At 41.8% G+C, this 23,151-nt stretch overlaps 1 protein-coding gene across 1 annotated transcript in view; it reads left to right on the top strand.

The window, feature by feature from the left end:
- The window catches only part of CACNA1I (calcium voltage-gated channel subunit alpha1 I), a 174,969-nt gene that overhangs the window by 70,769 nt on the left and 81,049 nt on the right, over window positions 1-23,151 (top strand). The window contains exons 3-4 of the mRNA XM_051784181.1: window positions 12,289-12,400; window positions 13,370-13,503. Coding sequence (XP_051640141.1) covers window positions 12,289-12,400; window positions 13,370-13,503 — 246 coding nt within the window. The remainder of the gene's footprint in view (window positions 1-12,288; window positions 12,401-13,369; window positions 13,504-23,151) is intronic.

Here is a 23,151-nt window from a genome sequence, read left to right as displayed (position 1 = left end):
AGTGGAAACAGTAGGGAAAAATAATTTAGACTGTAAATAAGAGGAAGAAGCATGTATTTCCAGAGGCTGTCAAAAACTCTAGAATAAATAGAGTGTGAAGTTGAATCTATATGAAAACAAATAGGTCAGAGGAATACAAATGCGGTACCAGTCCTAAACCTGAAGAGAGGTGATGAATACAACAGGCAGAAAGACATCAAAGAGGCAGCAGAACTCTGCTATACTGATGATGGAGACTTTAGCTAGCCTGTGCTATTAGCAACACACTGTGTAGGAGCTGCCTTTTTCAGAGATGGCCATTCTGCAGTCAACATGTTGACAACTTGTGCTTACACAGGATGATACAGCATACTTTTATTAAAGAAACCTGGAGTGCCCTTGGGAGGTAGCAAATTCTTTGGCAGATGGAAAAAGAGAAAGGTGTGTTGGGTTTTAGACTGGCTTTAGGTGTTACATTATCATAACTATCTACGGGCTGAATTTTATCTTGAGGTCCCAGTGAAGGTATCAATGGAAGATGGAGGTAGAGAACTTAGGTATTCTGGCTCTTGCTTGTCCATCCACTGCACACCTGAACAGCCAGAGACCTCTCTGGGTTCTAGGGGGTCCTACACTTATGGTAATCTATATGCAGTACATTACTTGCCTCTACAAAGTGGAACTTTGACACTTTTCCCATTGTTCTCAGGAAAGATCTATGGGAGAGCCATTGTCCCTGTGAGCACTGTCTTCATCAAATGGAGTTGTAACTGAGATAGAGAATGATCTTAGGTCAAAGATGCTGGAAAAGAATTTGGGAGACTCTTGCTCAGTTTCCAGCTGTGCCCCATGTCTCCTGTCTGCCCTTGGGTAAATGCACTCATTTCTCTGTGCTCTTGCTTCTTGTGTGCAAAGCAGGGATCATAATGCATCGTTAGTCTGTCCTGTTCGGTTAGATTAAAAACTCTTTGGAGCGGGCAGCATGTTATACTGCATGTTTATGTAACATTTTGCATAATTTGATCTTGGCTACCATCATCTAGGACACGTGGAGATACCTCATAAATAATACTAATAACATTTTAATATTGATAATGCTTAGCACATTCACAGCATTTAACTTCCCCCTAAAACAGCACTCAATACTGTCGACATCGCAGTGATTGAGCATGAGTCACGTTGGCTCCTTTCCCTGGCATGGTGCAATCTGTCAACTAGCCAGAAAGCTGAGGTCTTCAGTGAAAATGTACTGGGTGTCAGGAACACCTGAATCTTAATGCAGTCCCAGGCAGTGACTTACTGTGTTGTTGCTGGGTAATGTTTTTGGTTTGTTTTTTTTTTAAGTGAACTCTGATTTTTGCCATCTGACTTGATATGTTGGGAGCCAGAGACTTGGAGCTTCACAAATCCTGTTGGCTGTATTAGAAATTACAAGTATTACACACTCCTGAAAACCAGTCTCTGTGAAGCTTGTGCATTGGAAAACCCAGACTAGGGACACTTTTAAAAAAACCTACTCATCTCCTGCTTGCCTTCTTATCAGTAACAAAGGTGAAGTATTTATGCACCTTAAGGGGTATATGTGCTAATTTAGCGAATTTAATGAAAATTTACACAGCGTTTGGAAGGAAAGGACTATACAATTTAGATAATCTCATTTTCACTGACTGCTCTTTGCAGGATGTAAGAGGAGGGATGGAAGAGAAAGAGACCAGATGTACAAGGAGTGCTGACACATCTGCTCATGCACCACAGGGTCCATTTTCCTCCTCAGATGAGAAGCTTAAATAATGAAAATCATTCCTACCCTTCGCAGGTATCTCTGTCACACAGATACAACAGGACCTTCCTTTTCAGGAGTCCATCCATAGCCCATTTGTGTCCTCGAGGAGGTTCCAGCAGCTGCTGTGATCCTGCGTGCTGGCTGAAGCTCCTAGCTTCCAGTTATCTGCTGAGACAGATTGGCTCAGTCATTTGCAATCAGTCTTTTCTCCAGACACGTGTCCTGCAGGCCATCAGTGCCAATTTTTGCAGCATATTCTGGGAACCAGGGTAGAGGGGCCAGCTACAAGCCTTCAAAAAATAAAAACTGTTAGGGGAAAAATGTGCATTCAAAATATAGGGTGGTGGCAACTTAAATTCTGAAAATTGTTTAAATTACAGCCAATAATGAAAAAACCAACAGGAGCTCATACCCAGCTCTTTCTGTTATTGCCCTATGTTTTGCTTAGACTGTATGCAATTTCTTCTGAGTGACCTTACCGAGCACTCCCTACACTTCTGAATTAATCTTTATTTACTTTGCTGCAAAGCTTTGTCACCACATGACTTTCTTTTCTGTACTGAAGCACTCATCAGAAAAGCCTGCTAAGCCAAGCAGCAAGCATAGGATTTAGTGAGGCTGCATCCACTGAAAGAGTCACCTACCTGGGAGAAGGGAGAAAAGCAAAGTGTCTTTATGTCCCTCCAGTGCAGTACTGCTAAGGGAGTCAGAGTACCCTCTAGGATATTTTAGCCTTGGAAATGGGCTGTCTGGGGGAGCAAGGTGCTCACTTCCACATCCTTCACCAAGTGATGTGCTGGGGTACAGGGTACTGCCATGACACTTGCAGAGAGCAGAGCCCCTGTGCAGAAGGGCACACACACCTCTTAAAACTGTGAGAAGATCCATAACCTGTCCTTTGTACTTTCATTGTCATCTTCACATTCCTGTAAGGTAAGATGGCCTTTAATAAAAGGTGCTCTGTACTCCCTTCAGAGATATTTGAGTTGTACGTCCCTGTAAGCTCAGCTTGAACTCGTGTGACATTTTACAAGGATAGGTGGGAAGTTGCAGAGAGTGGAAAAAGTAATGTTTAACATCTGAAGACTAGTATGGACTAGAAAGACAGCAATTATGAACCGAGAGATGAGTGCAAGAAAAAGGAACAGGAACACAATGAGTGTTAAGTGGGTTTTAGACCTTCAGTGCTGGTGAGGCTTCTGCTGCTCTTTTCCCTTTCCATAGAAACAGCTTCTTATTCAAAGACAAATGTTTCCATCGTTCCTTGTATTTGCAGTAAAGTTCAGTATCCAGGACCCACATCTGTCTGCTCTCCACCTGTCTGTCCCTCACCTTGGGGAGGTGACTCCCAGTCCTCCAAACCTGGCAGTTGACAGGCAGCTGCACAGCAGTACCTGTTTCAGGAGGTTCTTTGGAATATCTTCATGCCCCACAGACCATTTCCCAAGGCCCGCTAAGCCTTAAACCCACAACAAGAGAACAAACTCCACACCTATATAGCATCAAAAAGAAGATAAGAAGATAACCTTTTACTGGGAAGGTGAAAGTTCTGCTGGAAACTGAAGGAATTGACCTTGCTTTAGATGTTGCAGGGCACTTTACAGCCAACTGTCCTTATTCCATGTGTGTCCTCTTTGCACCTGTTTGAGTTTGTGAGCTACCAGAGAGATCATCTTGTAGGTTTGAGGGGGACAATTTGGTCTCACCAATGTCAGTGGGGAGGCAGGGATCTATATGCTGTCAAAGGTCCCAAAATGTTCCTCTGCATTCTTAAGGACCTGCACGTCTTCTAAAACCTGGGTCTTTGTTCTTTGTTCCTGAAGAAACACTTATTCCCCCCTTTATGCTGTTTCATTCCAAATATTTAAGCATTTCTTTTTGGTAGAGTGGGGAAAGAGAGATCTGGAAAGCAGAAGAGAGATACCAAGGCAGAAGAAAAAACCCCAGACAAACCAGAGAACATTAGGAGCAATAGGGAGGTATAAAAGCAAGACTTTCCTTTTTTTCTGTCTTCCCTGCCCTCCTAAATCCATTTTCACTAGTTTGTTCCTCTCCCTTTCTTGAAGTTGGGTCACACAAACACTGCTATTATGGGACTGTATTTATTTAGTGGTTATGTCTAGTGGGCCCAGTCAAGATAAAGACCCCATTCAAACCTATCATGACATGACGGCAAAAGAAGGAACTTCAGTACCACCAAACATGTCAGGACTGTTGCTTTAGTTTGACAAATGCTAAGGAAGACTTACACAACTTTGGATGGGGTCGCTGGGAGGCAGGGCAATGAAGTGGAGGGAGGATTGGGAGATATTTTGACTTTTTTTTTTTTCCTTTCAAAACACTGTTTTTACATTTTTGGAAGGAAATTTCCACCAAGTAAGCTTGACCACATCCAGATTAAATCTGATAAAAAGTCAACGCTCATCCCAACCTCCATGGCTCAGGCTCTGGTTTAAGAACGGTAACTCCACCAGTCTCTCTGATCATGTCACTTCCTGGGGTCATATATGATGGGGCATATATATATATATATATCAGAGCATTCAGCTACACTGTTCAAATTCAGATTTTGTCACTCTGGAGCACATTACTAATTCAAATCACTCCTGGATTGCAAATTCCTTCCTGTTTTGGCTGCCAACTTCAGCTCTTCTCTAGAGCAGAGGTCCAACTGAGTCCAAAATCAAAGACTAACTCTTCTAAGGTCTGTATTTTGCCACTGATGCCAGTAGAGAATTGCCTCTGCTGGGTGAAATACCAGTAAACAGTAAGGATTTTAATGTTTGGACCCTGGTTTTGTGGTTCAGGGGGTTTCCTCAGGTGGTCCTTCTCTTATATCTGTTACCCCTACAGCTCCATCTGCAGCAGGAAGCAACTGCTAAAACTGCCACTTTGACTAGGAGATTTTGGAGCAAAATTCTTTCACTTGTCATATAGCACAATAATGTTCCAGTCCTATTGCAGTCCTATTGCCTCATACTGTGACCTTGTTGAAGCTCCTAATGTGAAGCTGGGTCAGGTTTTGGATGGCAGTCTCTAAGGCAGAGCCAGAATGCTGCAGGAGGCACCATTTGGGAGTCAGCGGGAGGTGTGATTCCTCAAGTCAGTCTTGAACTGGTTCCACAGCATGGTGGAGTATTGCTTTCCTGGCAAGAAAGACAGGCAGCCACAATCCCAGCCATCTGAGGATATTAAAAAGCTCTTTCTCCAGGAACAGTCATTACCTCTAATACCCTGCTTAAGTTTAAATTTGGGTAATTACTTTCTTCTGACCTAAAAAAAGATTCTTGGGTGGTTTTTTTTCTAGGTACTATATTTTTTCCATGCTTTCTACAGTAAACAGCTCTGTAGGAATGATACACACTGTTAAACAGATGCTCTGTTGTACCCTGAAAGCTAAATGCAATTTGGAGGTGGGTCATTATCAGTCAAGAAGCTCTGGGGCTCAGCTGCTACAGGCAGGAGGTAATCATTAATAGCAGGACTGTGTAGCAGCACTGATGAAGATGCATGGCATTTTTGAGATATTTGAATAATTAGCAGTGGATCTGCATAATTCTTCTGAGGAAAACACCAGGTTGCTTTAGAAGACCAAGTTATCCATCCAGGTACCGTGACAGCCAACCAGAATTCTTGGTGTAACTTCTGCTGGTTTTAGTACCAGTGAGTCCTGGGGTTGCTGTGGTGAAGAGTATCTTAAAGAAGCCTTGCTTTCTCCCTGCAACCTCCCATTTGATTAGGGGCCTACTGTGGCCTTTTGTGGCCCTACACTAGGTCAGAGATCTCCCATTGTCTTCCTGTTTCTGGAATATCTGAAGACTTGTCTCATTGTGTTAATACATCTGTTTATTTGTTCTTCAGATTCCTTCTGAGCTTCTTAATCTTTATTGTATGTTTTTCCTGACAGAAATTTTTTTTCTATTTTTGGTTTTACTGGACTTGAGATTTTAATGGATCCAGTTAGAATAACTGAAGTAAATCATTATGTAAAGAGTTTTTGTTTCCCTAATAATAAAAAAAAACCCTAACAAAACTTTTCAAAAGCCATCTTCATCCTTGCCTAACTCTGCAGGGGAATATGACGTGGTGCATAAGAAACAACTGACTTTAATTCAAATAAAACTTAGAGCCTAATGAAAACTGAGCTATGCAGCCAAAACCCATTATAGCCTCATACAGGACCCACTTTCTGAGCAGTCCTTGGAAGTTAGATCAGAGAGGCTGACCTATGGTGCTCTGTTTTGTTGGGGTTTATCTGATTTAACATGGATACAACAGTCTTTCTCTTTTCTAATGAATCTGTTCTTGATAGAAAGTCCCTTCCAAATGGCAGAAACATAGAAGCATTGCCAAATATTTAAAATCTCCATACTGCCTCCCAGTAACATCATCACAAGTTATTTAAACCTTCCCTAGTGCCTCTCATGCAACCAGATGTACCTGTCTCGTATTGGCCTCTTTAGCCGCCAGCGTGCTTGTAACAAACGTGGGTAGAGCCCTTCCCAAATATTCGTTCGCGAAGCCTGGCCATGAAAAGTGCCTCTCAAATCAACATATAAGTCTTGCTGTGGTTGGCAGCATTAAAGTCCTTTCTTTGGTATCAATATTATTGAAGACTTGAAGACCTTAGTGATGCATATGGCAGGTGTCTAAAGTTCAGTTGCTCCTCTTTCATGAGAGGAATGTGTAAACGATGATGTGATGAAAGCAAACATGTACAAGATTACGTGACATGGGAACACCTAGAGCATGTCTATCTCGAGTACTTGCAAAAAGGCTTTATAAATTGCCCCTTGTGGCTTGGCCACCATGAAAGCCCCCAGCATTGCAATGCTGGATGTTGGCATTTGATTTCCAGTGGACTCAGAACTCAAAACCAGTCTTCTATGTAGGTCAAAAAACTCCAACCTTTTTCTGTAATGCTTTGCTCTAAAAAAGACAAAGCCGAAATGCTCCAGTCTTTCCAAAATAGGATTTTTAAAGCTTTTTGTTCTGAGAAATGTTTTGATTGTTTTGATCTATTTGAACACAAACACATTTTGAGAGGTATTTTTCTTTGAGTGAACATTAAGTGTTACATTCAACTTTTTCTAGTGAGTTAGCTTAGCAGATTGAGGCTGAAGAGAAAGAACCCTGTTGATTCTGTCAGTTTGTTTTGTAGAAAAAGACAATGAAACTCCTATGTATCAGCATAGAAAGAAAAAAAAACCACAAAGGCTAAGTGGTAATAAGAAAAAGTAGGAGGGGGCAAAAAATGAAACTTGCCTGTGAGAGCATTTGCAAAAGACAAAAGCAACGAGGTAGAGAAAATGAGCACCCCCTTTCCTTGGAGCTACTTGTTTCTCTGATCTTTATAAGAAATCACTCCTTCCACTGTAAACGAAACATCAACTGTCCTGCTGCAGGTACAGCATCCTCCTGGCTCCTTGCAGGACAGTCACAAAGCAGGTGAGGAAAGTAGGGAAGGAACACAGCTCTGTCCTTAGCTCATTTCAAAAAGGAGGGAAAGAAAATGTAATCACTGCAGACTGGAATGACAGAGTGAAGCCATTTAACTGGTGGGAAGGATGGTAGGATGAGTGGTAGGGCTCAAAGGGGAGGCAGAGAGGAGTGATGGAGGTGTGACGTTTCACCTGCACATTGCCCTCAGCTGAGCCTGCCTGGCACAAGCTCAGAGGCAGGAGGCCACAAGGAGTTGTATGATGGCTGGCTGGTGTTTGGGATGCATTGCACGGGGCTTCACGTTTCCACTGCAGTGACTGAACTGCCCTTCTCTCCATTTTGGGGCAGGAGCGGGTTCTACTGTGATTAGCCATACCACAGGGCTGGCTTTTCTGCTTTGCCGTAAGCGCTTTCTTCTCAGGCATTTCTACTGCAGATGAACCAGGTCTGAGATATTCAGGATCTTAACTGGCACAAGGACCCCAGGAGTGGTTTGTGGACAGCAACAGGAAAGACTGAGGGATTGTCATGCTTGTAAAGCTTATGTATTTTCTGTGGTTTCAGGATTGCCAGCCAGTAGGGAGCTCTTCATGCCTGCTTGTACTCTTACCGTTCAGCTGATGATAGAGAAAAAGCAGAGGGGACCCAAAAGTACTTTTTATTTTGCTCTGTTGTATTTTTGTCCGTGATAGAAAATAGAGATTAAAGCCAATCCCAAGAATGTTGTTGTACTCAGTTTTTTAAGTGCAAGCTATTTACAGCTCCAACATAGCAGACGTTGCTTCTGCTATTTGTCATTCAGGAATCGAGCCCAAAAGCTTTGCCTGTCTCCTATCATCTGTTTCGAACATCATCTTCCATTATATATAGTCATGTTATCAAGCACTACCACAATACGTCCAGCTCCCAGAAACACCTTAACTGTCTTGCAACTTGTGGTTTTTGGCATGTGCCGGATGGTTTGGAGTGGATTAAGGGTCTCTCCTGGCATGTGCTGGTGATGCATATCCCTCTTGAGTCTCTCTCCATCCCAGACTTGCCCTGTCCATTGGAAGACAGTGGACTGGCCAGCAGCTGCTCAGGTGAGGTCCTGCTCAGGGTGCAGGACAGGGATGGCAGCCAGCAGCAAAGAAAAGTGTTATTGCCACAGGTAGGCACCAACTACAGTACAAGTGTTTTAGTCAAAATATAGTTAACCTAGATATGGATCTTGATGTCACAAGACAGTACTGAAACCAAGAGCTTAACAGGACTTTTACAAGGCAGAGATATTTATGTGCACAATGAGAATAGTCCACGGTTAAAAGGAGTCAGGAAATACTTTTTATTGTTTTTCTGTTTTTCAAATGAGGGCCATGACTCTTTTATCTGAAAGGGCTTGAATCAACTGTGAACTGTCACTGTTAGGTGAAAACACTCCCTTTAAGGGCAAGTTATAACATAGCAGATTGCTGCAGGTTTTCTGGTACCTTCCTCTGAGGCACCTTCTGGTGGCCAAGGAGAGGAGATGATGAGAACGGGCAGAAATTGAGTGTGTCTTCTTTTAGTTTTTAAAACCTGCTGGAGGCCTCAAATTTCACGGGGAAAGATACTGGGAGTGACACTGTGGGAAGGGAGAACAGCAGTGAGGAAGGGCTGGGGTGGGGAGAACATGTGCATGGGTTTGCTTGTAATTAGTAGATTTAAACTTTGAAAGAAGTTAATTAATAATGAAACTTCTGACTGAATGATGCAGATTATGAAGACTGGCTTTGTCAGCAGCTGCAATTAATTACAGGCTCAGGCACGGGGAAAAGGAGGGGGGTGAGGGATGTGGGAAAGGGGAGGCATCACCAAGAGAAAGATGATAAACCTGGCTGCAGGCTGTTGCTGTGGTGACAGGAGGCAGTAGCTATGGTTGAGAGCAGCCAGATTGAAGGAAGCAGGTACTTCTAATTACCCCCTCAACCAACCCAAGCAGGCAGCAACCCCTCTTGACTTGGGGCAGGAGCTGCTCAGGTTTTCTCCTTGGACTTTCTTCCTTTCTGCTGCAGATTGGATGTGTTTTTTCAAGGTTCCCAACTGCTCCAAAAGGAAAGCAGTAGGGCAGTGACTTTTCCTAATATCACTTTGATAGCCTGGGAATGGCCAGCAATCCAGCATCGTCCTTGGAAAGCATAGACAATGCTGGCAAACTTTGAGAGCTGATATCCCAAAGGCAGGGAAGAAGAAATTGTATAGATGGCCACAGCTTTTTTAACAAGAAGATGAGGGCCTTGCACATCTGGCCCAAGTTTCAGCCTTTTTAGGAGCACTTGTTATGACTGGTCAGATCTTGTGCTTTGGGGTTTTGCTAGCTGCCCAAAGGCACTCTGCCCTGGTCTGCATGTTATTGGGGGGGACACTGCAAGAGGCGTGAGAGGGGCATGGGACCATCCTCACCATCCATACAGTGCTGCTGCCAAAGCATGTGCATAGATGTGTCGATCTGCATTAAGTAAAAACTCCTGACTTTCAGCCCCTTTGCCTGAATTTCCTGAGTTTGGCTGCAGTCAAAGAGTAGTACTCTTTGCCTTCAGTTCTCTTGTGTCATGTTTTCTGAAGAATAAAAAAAACCACTTTGACTGTTAAAACAATTCCTGCTTTCCACTTTTTTTATGTATTAATTTCATCCAGGGCTGTTTTAAAGCCCTGGTTTTGTCCATTTTTTGACTTCCTCATGCCTAGGGAGAGGGACTTTTGTAACCATTGGCTCAGCCCACTCTGACACTCTTGGTCCCTTGCAGAATGTCCTTCAGCACTGCTCCCTTCACCAGCACTTCACTGGTGCTGCCTTTCCAGCAACTGTCAAAGCACCTCCTGAAAAAGAGAGAGACTGATAGAGCTGGAACTGCTCAACCTGGTGGAGAGAAGGCTCAGGGAGATCTTATCCATGTGTATCAATACCTGATGGGAGGAGCAAAGGACAGAGACTGCTCAGTTTTGCCCAGTAACAGGGCAAGAAGCAATGGGCACAGCCTGAACAGTGGGATGTCCTATTTAAACATAAGAAAACACTTTTTCTATGAGTAAATACTCAAATGCTGGAGCAGGTTGCCAAGAGGGGTTCTGATGCTTCCATACTTGAAGATTCAAACACCAACTATATGTGACCTTGACCAATCTGCTGTAGTTGATGTTATTTTGAGCAGGGGAGTTGGACAAAATAACCTCCAGAGGTCCTTCCAACCTCAACCATTCTGTGGTTCTGTAATTCTGTGAATGATGATGCCAAACAGATTTTGAAGAGTCCAGAGGAGAATTGCAGTCTTATCTGAAAAGCCTGTGTGAGCTAATGGAAACATCTCAAATTGTTTTCCTGGACTTTGGATCAGATCATTAAAGGAACTTGGAAGGGAGAGAAGGCGAAAAGCTGAAGATGTGTTATATAGACCCCTGAGGGCAAATACTTTATTTTTGCCCCCCTTTTGGCACAGTCCTCTCAGAAAAGGTCTCTGGTTTTGAAGCCAGCCTACATCAAGGGTGGCCTCCATGTGCATTGCTTTGTACAGCACTTGGGATAAACTTTGGGAGGTATAATGATAACACATTCTTGAAATCACCTTATGGCATAATTGGTACGGTAGAACTAGTGCCCTGCTCTTGTCTGATTTTGCAACTGAATGTAGCTCACCGAAAAACAGCTGGGGGAGAAAAGAAAGAATTAATAATCTTTTTGATCAGATTGTACAGGTTAGTCATAAATCACTGTCAGAGAACGAGCATGGAAGACTTGCTCAGAACAAACCATAGTTGCTGAATGTCTTTCAGAAGTGATCAAAGATACAGGCCACTGTTTTTAGATGCAGTACTGCAAGGACTGAAAAAGGATGCGCTCAGCGGATTGTATTTTAAGTGGATAATTTCATGGATTTCATTACTGAAAAAAAATAGAAGAAAGTTGTCTGACAGTGGAAACTGGGCAGATATGTTGCTGTGAGGTATGTAAAATACCCAAGAATGATGGTTCTGCCAGAGGTTGGAGGTCTCAAGGGGAACACTGGAAAAGTATCACGTGCCCACTTTCAGAGCTAAAATTCTGTAAATGAGTTCTTGGACAAGCGTCTATCAGACCTTAAAACTCCTTCAGTCTTAAGGAGGAGGGATGGTGAAGAGAGGGCAGATAGAGGGTGTGGAAAGCACAGAAAAGGTCAGACAAATACACCATTTTTATCCTCTTCTCTAATATATAAATGAAGTAGCACTTGATGAAATTAAAAGGCAACAAATTAAAAATAAATAGGAGGGAACAATTTTTAATGTAAAGTATAATTAGCCAATGTAGCTCAGGGCTGCCAACTATTATCAAAGCAGATATTTTAGCAAGATTATCAACAAAGGATTCAAATGAATAAGCAAAGCATCTGCAGGGATACAAGTGTAGCTGAGAAAACAATTATAAGGACTATCAATCCTCATGCTTTAGGCCATAAATAGATCACCAGCTGGGGTCAGAAACACAATTTCTCCCCATAGTTACTAAATAACTTAGGCACATCGTGGAGTTTTATCCATAGTGGGTTACTACTGGAAGCAGAATAACCAGATGGAGCACTGGAAACTCTACCCCCAGGTTCTTCTTAGAGGGAGACTTCTAGCTTTGTGTTGTACCTGCTTCCCAGAAGGGCAATAATCGCCAGGATTAAATAGACATCAGTCTGTCCATTTTGATTTAGATCCCTAGATCTTAAAGGTCTTTGATGCATTTTGGTACAGGTCACCATGGAAAAGTCTCCTCCACGTATTTGGAAAATTCAGTAAACCAATCAAGGGAGAGGCTCAGCAAACCAACTGGAGAGGAGCAAACATCTGTTTAAGCATAGCAATAATTTGACTTGTATAAATGCCTTAGGCCTTCTGTGCTACCTCTACTTTCCCTTTTTTAAAAGAGTTTTGGTTTAATCAAGGAGTGGAGTAGGGATGAACTGAGGGGGGGAAATGTAAGAATGCAATGAATCAGCCTTCCAACACTTCTTTCCCTTAATCTTCCTATTTTGCTACCCCAAGCCTAGAGCAAGCTTGTCTCAGTCACGATGCTTTTGCGGTTTTCCTTGACTCTTTTCCACCTGGTTCGAGTGTGTCAGCATGATGGTGATTTTGCTGAACTGCGTTACCCTGGGAATGTACCAGCCATGTGAGGATATGGACTGCCTTTCTGACAGGTGTAAAATCTTGCAGGTAAGCGGTCTTCCTTCTTGTTGTGATGGTGTTTCGGTCCAAGTCACAAATTTTCACGCATGCTTTCCTTCAGCGTGTGGGCAATACCTTCCCAGAGAGGTTGGCAAGATTGTCCCTGGCAGTAAGCTATCCTTTTGTAAAGTGACAAAAGCTTGCTTTGAGGAGAGGAATAGGGTGAGAAAGAGAATGAAGTCTACCTGTGACCATGCAATACAGAACAGCTGCTAATCCTCCCGATCCTGCACATAAGCAGGAGTTTCCTGATGTAGACAGTTACAAGATATATAGCTCAGAGCTCAGCCAGCAAGAGGCAGGCAGGAGAGAACAGCAGCCCCCATTGCATTCACTGCTCTGCTGAGGAGCCAAGAGTATTACTGATTCAACAAGTACTGTGGCATTTAGGATGCTCAAAGGAAGAGGGAATAAGAGGAATGCTTAGAAGGGCCATGAATACATCCAGCTAGCTGTGCTTGCTGCTTCCCCAAAGAGAAGGTGACAGCAAAGGATGTCATTCATAGTATTGTTGTGGCTAAGACCTTCAGATATCTGAAGGTTTTATCTGTGATTAGTATGTGCTGTTCAAACTCTGCATGAAGCTGCACTATGTCCTCAGCTCAGCTATTTGCAGCAGGGTGATGAGGAGCCCATCCTGGGGGACTTCAGAAGAACAGTGTTTTCCTGGCTGGATTTGGACCTGCTGGTGCTGAGCCAACACCTCCTTTCAAGTCTGTTTAAGGAGTCTCTGAGTCTGCATCAATTATTTCACCTATAGGGGAAAAAGAAGCTACAGAAACCTTCTGCAAACTTGAGCAGCAGGAAGCTGTGATGCCAGGGCTGCATGGGAGAAGATTTCCAGCCCTTCTAACTCATTTTCAGAAGTACTTAAATTTGTATTTATGTGCATTCTGGGTTTTAAAGTCAAAGGCTGGGAACACTTATCAGATGTGCTCTTGGGTTTCTGTTTGGCAGGTATTTGATGATTTCATCTTCATCTTCTTTGCCATGGAAATGGTCTTAAAAATGGTTGCCCTGGGGATCTTCGGCAAGAAGTGTTACCTTGGAGATACCTGGAACCGCCTGGATTTCTTCATTGTCATGGCTGGGTAGGTTGATAGTTTCTGGGTTTATTTGTTCTGTGTTTACTAGATTCTTGCATAGAACAGAAATGATGTAACTGAAGGGAAGTTTCTACTCTGGTGCTACTCCAGTACATCTGCCGAACTGGAATCAGGCATGCTGGGGTTAGCAGTCTATGGAAGAAAGAGTAGACAAGGTAGCTTAGCTCCCCAGCTGATGTGAAGCCATCTGTCTAGCACAACTTCAGCAGAGGGTGTTAATTTGTACCAGCTGAAGAGCTAACCCAGAAACTTTTCTGGTTTTTTTTTTGTTTTGTTTTTAAAATGTCTGAGTAGAAGAGGTGTAACCTTTACCAGAACCAAACTGAAGCTAATGTTTCTGTTTCCAGCAGCAGTGTTTCAAAGGTAGGAATGTAATTTTTGTTACTATGGGCTTTTTGCCATTGTACTGCACCAGGGTTATCCACACTACTATCAGGACAAGCTGACATTAGAGTGTTTTTTACAAAAAAGTTGCTATGGTGAAGCTCTGATTTGCCCCTCTGCACATATGAAGTGGAAAGTCTATCAGGATTTGCCTTTTGAATCACAGCAAAATGTCCATTTCTGATATCAGTGGGATGTGCTTTATTGGAATTATAATTTTCAATTAGAATGCCTTGTGGTATAATAACAATAAAAAAAAAGGTCAGAAATAAATATGTAATATTGCTGTTCTCACTGTAAAAAAGCAAATATCTTTCAGAGAGAAACCCTCACTTTTCTCTTCCTCCCAGTGAGGAATTACTAGCATCCACCGTTGTCTGGAAGTGCAAGTATTGCTGACTGAGCTAGCAGTGATTTTGAGCTCACTTTGCAGAGTTTTCCCCTGTGGTGTGGAGCAGCACTGTCTTTATATTTGCTTTTGACACAGTTCTTCTACAGCAAGGCTTGAAAGTCATTCTCTCTAGAGGGGCTTATAATTGTTTGCTTCTGGGAGGAGCAGAGAGTTTCAAACTCAGTGCAGTTGTAAAAGTTTGAAGGCTGATTCTTGGCCAGGTAGTGCATGAAAGGAGGACAGGTAGATGAAAGCTGTAGTCTTTTCTGAATTAACACAATATGTGTGAGATAGGAAGACCTTTCTTGTGGCTGAGCCTGCTGCGATTAGCATCTGATTTTAAATGGCCTGACACGAGGACTTGTGAGCTAAAGTTAAAGCTCATGGCGATGAGAAAAACCAGATCATTGTATGTTCTAGTCTGAACTCCTGTTGGCAAAATTGCTGGAAACTGGATGCAGTGAAAGCAAGACCCTAGCAGAGCAACCTTTGAGGAAGAAAGGGAAGAACTGGTATGCTTGAAATGGGGACATTGGAGCCCATGGTGCTCCTCTGCGTGGGTGATATGCTGCGGTGTGTTGGGAGAAAGACTCACATGAAGTAAAAGGCTTGGGAACTCAAGGTCTTGCTCTGCTTGGTGTCTCTGCAAGCATGGTATGTGAGTGATGCTGTCTGAAGAGATGATGAAATCAGTGGTACAATGTTAAATGAAAGAGGGTGAGCTCAAGTACTTCATGCAGAAAATAAATGAAATCCACACTACATAGACAAGAAGGGAGAATATTTGATTTACATATTTCCTTCAGTTGCCACTGCTGGCAGAATTTTGAGGAGAGAGAGGCTCTTTTGTGCATCTGATAGCAGTACTAGAAAAAAAAACTCAGATCTGAACTCTTTTCAATGCCAAAGAGACTTAGTATCAACTCCTTAGATATAAAATAATCAGTGTGGAGGACTTTTCACTTCAAGTCCAAAACGGAAAGAAATTTGTTTCCTGATATCTATGCAATTGTCTTCATGAGGTGTCAGGCTGAAATGATAGTAATCTCATTAGAATATCTGATCTCAAAAGACTTCTGCTAAAGAAAGATTTTTCCATTTAGTTATATAGAACTAATGACTATATAATGTATTTCGAGTTAAAAAAGCTTGTGGTTATTAATTCATTATTCTTTGAAATTCATTAAAATTGTCTGCACTGTTTAAATCAAATCCAAGGCTTAAACTTGCCCTTGTGTACTGTAGGCTTTTATTTAACTTGAAATGTAAGCCCCAAGGTTTATCCTTATTGATTCCACACCTGGATCATGGCTTCAACTTACGCTGGTCCAGATGCTGCCTTAGTGTTCTGACTCAGAGAGGACAGCCTGCATTAGGTCTTATATGTTTTCTCCATGCCAGTAAGTTAGATCTTGATCAGAGGCTAATCAGTTTTCTCTAAGAGCTTTATCCTTTTCATGGTCTTATTCTCATTTTCTGCAAGGGAGGTGATAAACTTCACTCTTAAGAAAATGTCCGTGGTGTTGGGAAGTAATGCCCGGCCTAGAGTACACACAGCTTCTCTCAGTTTCAAGAACAAGGAGTGTACTTCCCAGCCCGTTCTTCTCCCTTTCCAAATGAACACCAAGGCAGCAAAGGCTGGAAGAATAAGCTGTAGCATGGAAAAGTGAAGTGCAGGCAAGGGACCATCCTGCCAGTCATTCCCAGGCAGCTGAGATATCTCCCTCTGGCTCACTGCGTGACAGCAGGTTTTATCAAAGAGCATAACAACAATTGCTGCTATTGCCCAAGATGGTGTTTTGGCTACATAAGCAATGTATTCAGGCAATAATTTGTAGTTTTTCCTCACTTCCTTGTAAAGCCAAAAGCTATAGTTTTAGTTACCTGAATTCCCTAATGTGCCCCTGCCCTGCTTACCTCTGCTCCCCACGCAACCCAGCAGCTCAAGCAGGAAGACTCCATTGTCACTAAAACTGTTCAGTTTCCATGGCAATAGGAGATGACATCATCAGAACTTTCTCCACTCTCAAACACTCCTTCCCCCAACCACCTTCAACAGGTTTTTTAATTAAAGGATTAGAAAAAACCCAAAACAACAGTTGTAAGTCAACGCTCTACCTCACTGTTCCTCTCAGAGCTCCTAAAACCATGCAAGGCAATCTGGTTTAAAGAATGTCAATGCCCTTGTGTGCACAAACAACCGGGCTGCAGATTCAGCTTGTCAATACTCCACTTCCAACTGCTTGTTGGTGACAGGAGGTTGCAAGTTCCCAGGCATTTCAAGAAGACTGTGCTCATCACCAGCTGTCCTGGTGGGAGTCCCTCTTCCCCTGCATTTGTGATTAGGTTTTGTCTGTCATCATTTGTTTCCCACAGTGATGGGTGCATTTGAAGAGCTTGATCTGAGGCAACTTCAGAGGGCAGCTTCCTAAAGTTGAGAGCCTGCTACGTGTTGAAAGTTGAGATAATGCGAACACTAATCACATTGGAAATGTCAGCCAGAGTCTATATGTGTGTGAATTTAAGGGAAGAGTCACTTATTTTTGGGCCCATACTCATCAACTTTTTAAATCAGGCAGTTCTCCAGCAATAAAAGAGTGAGCAATTTCTCCTACTCACCCTTCTGTGAGACAGTTGTGTTCAAGTGTGATTGGAGATGATGCCACTGTTCCTCTAGGAAGGGAGACATCATCCCTTTATGTCACTGGCCCAAGTGTCCCCCTAGCCTTGAGGGCATGAGTTCCACAGAGGGAGTGGTTGTTCTGCCTCTCATGAGCCAAGTGCTGTAATTAACCATCTATGGTGGGAATTTTGTCTGTCTTTGCCCTCTTCTGTGGCATTCCTGGAACATGTCCTGGTATACAATTTACTTGTGTAAATAGGTAGGTAGGTACATAGGTAGGTTAAGGGGGAGAGGACTTCACTACATTGCTAGAGGGTATGACTGTGATTACGAGTGTGTCCCCAAAATATGCCCAAAATCTTTCCTTAACTACTTGTTGCTTAGAGTCCAATGGCTAAGGAGATGCTGGTCTACCTTTCAGAGAATGCCCTGTCTTTACCTCTCCCCATTATCGCTGTGGAGTTTGCCATGTAGTTTTCATGCTGCGGTCAAATCTCAACCTGACCTTGCCTCTGATGAGAGGAATGGTATGTTGGATATCCTAGCATTTTGAGATATTTTTTCAGTGTTCTTAAACAGCTTTTAAAAGCGGTGGATATCAGAACAAGACACAGTACTCTGTGTAACTGCTCCAGTGCCTTTGGTGGTAATATCGTCTCTCTATTCCAGCCCGAAATTTCCTGGTTCCTACAGCCAAGTATTGCGGTATCCCATCCAGTCATTTATGGCATCTCCCTATCAATTAATTCAGCTGCTTTCTTCATTGGCTCAAGCTTTATTCGTTGGGTTTTTTTTCCTGTCTCCTCTTCTGAAGAGAGAAAAAAACCTTCCAATTAGTAGGAGCAGGAAACTTTGTCCCCAGATATATGTTGGTTTCATTTTTTCACACTGGAATACTGGAACGTGTATTATTTGCATTTCCAAAGCAGTTCATGCTTTTCTATCACTGACTTGTCCTCTTCATTTCTTTTCTCTTCTCCCAAAAATATACTTCAACTGCAAAATCCATCAGTGACTTTTTTTAGTTTTCTGTCAGGTTGTGATAAATAAATAAAGAACAGAGTGGCAAGAATTGTGCATTACAGAAGTACATCTGCGCACAAATGAGTTCCCATTTAGTGCTGCATGTGGAGTTCATTACTTAGCCAGGTTTTTGTCTCCAGCTAATGTATGTCATGATGATTTCATATCATTCCGACCATATCAACATAATTACTCGTGTGAACTAGACTTGTAATCTCGTAAAAAATTATAGCATATTAGTTTGACGTCGATTTTTCCTTAAACTTGTGTTGATTATGGTTAATTTTATTATCCACTTTTAATCCATAATCTATCAAAGCAGCATATTGGCAATTTTATTACTGTATTGTGATGAGCATCAGTCCAGTCAGCCTATTGAGATCACTGTGTACTGGTGCAACATTAGAATTCCTTCAACCCTTGGATGCTTTCCCAGTTTTCTGAGTCTAATCAAAAATCATCAGTATTGGTCCAGATCTTTTCTGGCCTTTTTTAAAAAAACTTTCGCAAACAAATTCTCCAGGCTTGCTTATCTTACAGTGTCTCTATTTAGGTACAGCCTAAAATATTTGATCACAGCTGGAGCTGAAATTAGCTCATTATGATCTATGGTGTACATATTTCATCTGACCTTCCTCACAGAACGTTTTTTTTAATTGACATTTTCTGCTTTTTTACACTGTTCATGACAATTCTGTTTTCTTGTTCCAGGGATTAACTTGTACAGTTTTATGTGCTCATTCAGTTCTATTACGATTTTTCTACAATTTCTATCTCCTAATTTATATTCATTGGTATTAACTTCCCTTCTCCTGCTATTACGTTGCTGCTTTTACTTTCCCTTGTGTTGTACTCTCTTTTTAGCCTGTTCACCTTTCTTGTCTCTATTAAAGCTTCTTGGATACCTGATAAATATTCCTAAACACTGCTTGACTGTCATGCATATGTCATGAATTGAAGTCTGTCTGGTTTGATGCCTGGAGGTGTTTAAAAGATGTGTAGATGTGACTGGCTTGTGATGTAGTGTTGGACTTGGCAGCGTTGGATTAACGGTTGGACTCAACGATCTTAAAGTTTTTAACCAACCTAAATGACTCCATGTTTCTAGGGCTGTTTCTATGTCGTTTCAATTTCATGAATATGATCTCTAATCCACAGAATATATCTAGTATTTTGATGATCTTACTCGATTTGTACATAACATATGTAACCAGGTGTTTAAGTTCTTTAATAATTTTTTTGTTAAAACGAAAACACTTAAAAGACAATCTCTATATCTTCCATCCTTGAATGCAGTTGTCTGTGAGTTGTAAGGCTGGGAACTTGCAATGAGATTTAGATACCCCCAGTGCATTGCCCAAATTCAGCTCTTAGAGATGGATGAAGAGAATGCTTTTCTTCTATGATTTATAGACCAATATCAAGAGAAGCTAGTCAGTCTGTTTTTCAGTGTGATCTGGACATACCCAATTGCATTCAGAGGATCATAGGTAATCAGGGTTGGAAAGGACCTTGTGGAGTCTCGAGTCCAATCTTCTTGTTTGAAGGAGGGTCAACAGCAAACTCAAGTTGTTGCTCAGAGTTGTCCAGTCAAGTCTTGAAAACCACCACAGATGGAGATTGCCCCATCTTTCCACACCCCAGCCCCAGTGTTGATGTATATTGTAAGTAGTTTGAACCTCCTTTCCCTCTTTGGATTTATGTCTATCGTGTCTTGTTCTCCTGCCATGTAACACTGTGAAGATTCTGGTTTAATCTCCTTAGTGACTGCCTAACAGGTATCAAGGAACTGCTGTTAAGTCCCACCAAAATCATCTCCTCTCCAAGTTGAACAAACCCCCATCCTTCAGCATCTCCTCACCAACCAAATGCTCCAACCCTTGAGCACCTCGGTGACTCTCCACTGAACTTGCTCCAGTTTATCAACACCTTTCTTTTGTTAGAGGGCCAAAAGTGAGCGCGCTATTCTAGATGTGGTCTACCAAGTGCAAAGTAAAGGGGATAATCCCTCCCTCATCTACCAGCTGCACTCCAGTTGGCGCAGCTTGGTATATCATCAGCCCCCCTTGCATGGGCTGTGTGTCACCTGCTGTCCCCCAGGACTAACAGGTCCTTTTCAGCAGCACCACTATCCATCAATCCTTGGCCAGCAGGTCAGTCCAGCACAGATGCAGGACCTTGTATTCATCTGTTGAATTTTGAGGCTCCATTTCTCAACCAGGAAGAATTCTGTACTTTATATGGCAGAAAATTAATCCATAAGTACTCATTTCCAAATTGTCACTGATTCTGTACTAGAAGATGACATTTTTGACAGAGTATGTTACTCCCCCTCCCTTTCTGTCCACTTGAACCTCCCTAGCTAGGTTAAAATCCTTGATTTTAATATTCCTTTCATATAGATTTTCCCAGCAGGCTACCCTAATGTCATTTAGGCTATTTATGTTCATAAAATGGACAATTCTTATTCTCTTTATTACTCAGGCCCCTGGCACTGGTGTATAGATGACACTATTTTTCTCCTCTTTACATCTTTTAGTGCCTTGATTAGTTTTGTTCTTGATATGGAGGTTCTGTAGAACCAACTTTTTTCCTAATTTCATCACTTTCCCCTTTGTTCTTTCATTTAACAATCTCCTGACTGGTGTCTCTCTCTCAGTTCTGCAAAACCTAATTATTCTTCTAATGAAATGCTGGTTAATATTTCTGCACAGGATTAGCCCACTGCTTTGCAAGTCTCATGCCCTATGTGGCTGGTCAAGCCAGCAGTTTATCACCAGATTCCTCCATCACCTTTTTTGCCTATTGTCCAGAATGTGCCACTAAGGAGCTCAGTTGAATATTTCTTGTCCATCTTCTTCAGAAATGGACATAAATCTAAGTCTATAATGTGTAGTACATCTGCCATGATAAGAAAAATTATTAGTTTCAAAACATCATCATGGTTAAATACTGTCCTTCTGGTCTGGAAAACCTTCCTAAATATGCTTTTTAAATTTCATATCACTTATAGTATGGCAGCACAGCTCTCCTGATATCTTCATTTCTTTTCCAAAGCATCCTTTCTGAGTAGTTACACAGCCTTCGGAGAGGATTTTCTGGCATCTTTATACAGCTGAAGATCTCAGGCAAACCTGATAGTCCCTTAGATTGAGCAGAACATTTCTTCTCACTCCCTCTGCCTTTTGGCTAGTTGATTCTTCAGGAGTGCTTTATGCAGCTTCCACACTGGGCGCCTGGACAGTATTGATATTACCTGAGGTATTATTTTTACTTTCTTTTTCTGATAGTTATCTACTGTCCTTGATTTCTGCTTCCCATAATTCCTTAGGTAATGCATCCTTTCCATAAACTTGCAGTGATGATGATCCCCAAATTCACCCATCCAAACTCTTTTCAAATCTGTGCAGCATCACTGTGTGTACCTCTGAACACCAACTGTGTCCTTACATGGAAAGCACTTATGGCTCCAAATTTATCCTCCACATTTCAGTCCAGGAAAGGGAGATCTCTGAAGGATGTGAGGTACCAGCCTCTAAGCCTTCAATGCCCACCTGTTCCCAGGAAACAAAATTGTCTCTGCGTGGTGCCCTTCCATGCTGGGAAGATGTTGCTTAGCCTGAAACACACTGATTGGCCTTAATCTCACAAGATGGGGGAGTGTGTTGCCAGTCTTCTGCTTTTTCTTTGCTTTTAATTAACTATGGTTCTTCAGGGACCTGGCCAGAATTTGCATAGTTATGACTTCAAAATCTCAGATCATTAAATACTTATTAGCAGCAGTGTAAACAGCGGAATGCACAGAAAATCTTAGTTAGCTAACACTCTTCGCCAAATAAAAGTTTCTATAAAATTATGGCAAGTTAAAGAAAACTGTAATAAATATAGCAATTAGGTGTTTCAAGTAGTGATCAGATAAAGATGGAAATCAGCAAGCAGCAGGCTAAATAGCATCTTAACCAAGGGTAGAAATATCAGTAGAACAGCCCTTCCCTCCAACATGCACTCTTTTTTCCATCCTTAATGATACTAATTATTTCATTTGCTTTCTCCTAGTAAAACTATTGCTAGATGTGCAACATACTGAAATGAAAGCAGTCATCAAAATTAAATGAATCATACCAGAAAAGAAGGAGGGAGTGGTACCCTCTCTGTGTAACGTGTAGTTCTCAATTATTGCCTCTGATTTTTTTGCCTTCCTAAAAGCTAATTCCCTACTCTGTGAATGTTAGGTTTATTTAAAAAAACAAAACACACATAAAAAAACCCAAAAAGCCTAAAACCCAGAAGAACAAAGCAAAACCAGCAGGCTCACAGGACCAAATGCAGATACTCTTTTTTCTTTTTCTTTTTTTTTTCCTTCTCTAAGCAATGAAATACAGAGCTCAGAGCCTGTGTTCTGACTCTTGATTTTTAAAAGTGAGGCCCCATCATTCGTATTCAGTCATCTGAGCTCAGCGACTCCTTCTGGCTTTCTTATCACAGTGTGAAAACCTGCTTATGTCTTTTTGTATCATGTCTCTGAAACTATTAAGAAACTCTGACATTTTCTCCTAGTACACAGTTTGGAGAGAAATCTGAGTGTTCCAGGGTGTGAAATAATCACATTCCAGGCAGCAAGGGACCAGGCTCACAGGCTCTGGAAGCTTTCAGCAGCTTTTGCTTGCGCAGCAATAAAAAAAAAAAAAAAAGAAAAAAAAAAGAAAAAAAAAAAGAAATATTTTGCACTGGAGGGGGGGGACAGTTGCAGGTTATTTTTTTTAAGAATACAAAGCATCACAGCTCTGGAGCTGACTGTGTAATTAGCAACTGATCTAACATTCCCTGAGGAAATGTCTTTTTACTAACAGAATTATACTCTCTTTATTATTATTATTTTTTATGAAGGGGAAAAAAAGGGTATAATTTTTGCAGTTCTCGTTTTACTAGTAAGGGATTTTTTTTTCTTCACTTATCTTTCAGCTTTTATGTCAGCAGAGAGTTGTCATTTTGCAGAGTAATGAGCTCTAAATTTAAAAGAGATAAGCAGGACTACTTAGCTTAGTATACTGTGGTTTGCAGAGCAATTTGGAGGCCTACTGTGTAATGTCTGGCCACACCCCATATGATGTTATTCTGTTCTTTCTATAGTAGGTGTTGAAAGGAGTTCAAATCAGCTGTTTAGGATGGATTTTGAAGCCTGGCCCCAGAGGCACCAAACTGTGCAAAATGG

This window comes from Manacus candei, unplaced genomic scaffold, assembly GCF_025592945.1.
Source record: "Manacus candei isolate 608988 ecotype Guabito, Panama unplaced genomic scaffold, ASM2559294v1 h1tg000018l, whole genome shotgun sequence".
Lineage (NCBI taxonomy): Eukaryota > Metazoa > Chordata > Aves > Passeriformes > Pipridae > Manacus > Manacus candei.
This window is presented reverse-complemented; position numbering and strand designations above follow the sequence as displayed.